This window comes from Tupaia chinensis, unplaced genomic scaffold (genome assembly GCF_000334495.1).
Source record: "Tupaia chinensis unplaced genomic scaffold, TupChi_1.0 Scaffold143646_1, whole genome shotgun sequence".
NCBI lineage: Eukaryota > Metazoa > Chordata > Mammalia > Scandentia > Tupaiidae > Tupaia > Tupaia belangeri.
In genome coordinates, this window is record NW_006203494.1 from 448,070 (window position 1) to 450,096 (window position 2,027).

Here is a 2,027-nt window from a genome sequence, read left to right on the forward strand (position 1 = left end):
TGCGGGCGGCCGGGGCTGAGCGAGGCCCGCGCTGCGTTGTGGGGCAGCGGTTCTCGGGGAAGCCAAGGCTTCTTCAGAACCGGGAGACAAACTACGGCTCTTTTCTCAACCCTGGCTGGGAACAGAGGCCTAGCACTGTGCAGGGCTCGGGAGCAGGAGTTGCCAGTACCTTCGAAAGCCTTCTGTGCCCTGTCGGCATCATCCTGGTTCTTGTCCGGGTGCACCAGTATAGACAGCTGCGGAGAAGAGTCAGGCCGTCAGTGGGGACGCACGGTGACCCTGCTGCCCGCTAAGGGCCCGAGCGCCGAGGTGCTAAGGCAAAGGCTGTCTTAGCGTCGTTTCTGAAGCTGCCAGGAGGGGAGTGCGTGCACCAGAGCAAGGACGAGCACCCGCAGGGCGTGGCCGCGGTCCCATCAGGGTCGTGGGTGCAGACACGTGACCCCACTGTGTGTGTATCTGTGTGTGTGCGCGTGAGAATGTGATGGAACTTTTTGCCTTAGGGCACGTGTGCTGGCGGTGGGAAGAGACACACAGACACAGTGAGGGAAACTGAGGAATCACCCTGGGGGAACGGCCACGCCACAACCCCTTCTCCACCCTCCTCCGGGGATCTTGGGCACGCACAGAGTCCAGTGACGAACTGCAACACCACCTGCTAGTCCTGCCACGGTATTTTTAAGCTGCTGAGGCTGGTTTACGGAGCACTTTTTTTTTTTTTGAGAGAGAGATTTTCCATGTAGGGCGCGTGGGCTCGCCAGACAGACAGAGAGAGACATAGAGACAGAAAGCGAGAAATCATCCCCCAGAGGGGATGGTCACGCCGCAATCCCTTCTCCTCCATTCTCCTCTCGGGATCTTGGGCACGCACACACATGCGCCCGGCATGAGTTTTAAGCCACCGGGTCCGGGACACGAACCGCAGTCGACTACGTGGGAGTCCAGCGACATAGCCATTACGCTAACTGCTGGTTCCCTGGAGCACGTTTTAATTAGCAAACCCGAGGCCAGTCAGTGGCAGGGGGATCAAGGCAGCAATCCCACGTGGCCAACAGCACGTGCACGTCGTGGACCTGGCAGCTCGGCAGACAGGCAGGTGTGTGGCTGTGCATCCCGAAACCCCGAGAGAAGGGACTGTGCTGTGCCCACCCCTCCCGGAGGATGATTTTTCACTCCTGCAGTTCAAGTCCTTGACCTGGAGGCCTAAACTCACGCCACATGTGTGTGCATGCCTCCCCAGAGTCCTGAGGAGCGGAGGAGGGACTGGAGCGTGGCCGCCCCGGGGTGACCCCTGGCTCCCTGTCTCTCTGCGTCTTTATGGCAAGCACACGCACCCTACGGCCAAGGTCTCCCCTTAAAAAAACACAAAATTGTAATTCTATCCCATTTTCCCACGGCCTTTTTAAGTCCCCACAAGTGTCAGACAGAAGGTGAGAACTACATTTAGAACTGTTCAAGTCCTATTAAAATATCAAGTACCTAAAAGATCCAAAGGGGAAAGAAAACCCAAAGACGTTGTGGAAAGTTTTAAAGACATGAAATACACAAAAAACCTAATCTGTAAAGACAGATGACAAGGGCTGTGACTACCAACCGACTGAAGGAAAGGCCGGGGTTACTCAGCTGTCAAAACCAGAGAGATGGCTTAAAAGATTACCAAGGGGGGTCGGCAGGTGGCATGGTGGTTAAGGTGCTGGACTCTCACATGCCGCCTGTGGTTGAGTCCCGGACCTGGCAGCTTGCTTTCTCACTTTCCCTTCTCTCAGGCTCTCTCTCTCTGTTTTGGTAAAATTACAAAATAAATAATAACAACAAATAAAATTAAATAAAGAAATAATATTTTTAATAAAAAGGTTACCATAGGGGCCAGCAGATGGCGTAGTGGCTACACTGCTGGACTCCCATATGGCCAATTATGGTTCAAGTGCAGGACCTGGTGCTTTGAAACTCACATTGGGGGGAAGCAGCAGGTGGTGGTGGATAAAGGCGCTGAACTCCCACATGGCCGACCATGGTTCAAATCCTGGACC

The 2,027-nt window shown here is 54.7% G+C and overlaps 1 protein-coding gene across 1 annotated transcript in view; it reads right to left on the reverse strand.

The window, feature by feature from the left end:
• The window catches only part of DNAJC8 (DnaJ heat shock protein family (Hsp40) member C8), a gene marked incomplete at its 5' end in the record, with an annotated part of 32,616 nt that overhangs the window by 14,935 nt on the left and 15,654 nt on the right, over nucleotides 1-2,027 (reverse strand). Inside the window, 1 exon segment of the mRNA XM_014582543.1 lies at nucleotides 170-236. Coding sequence (XP_014438029.1) covers nucleotides 170-236 — 67 coding nt within the window.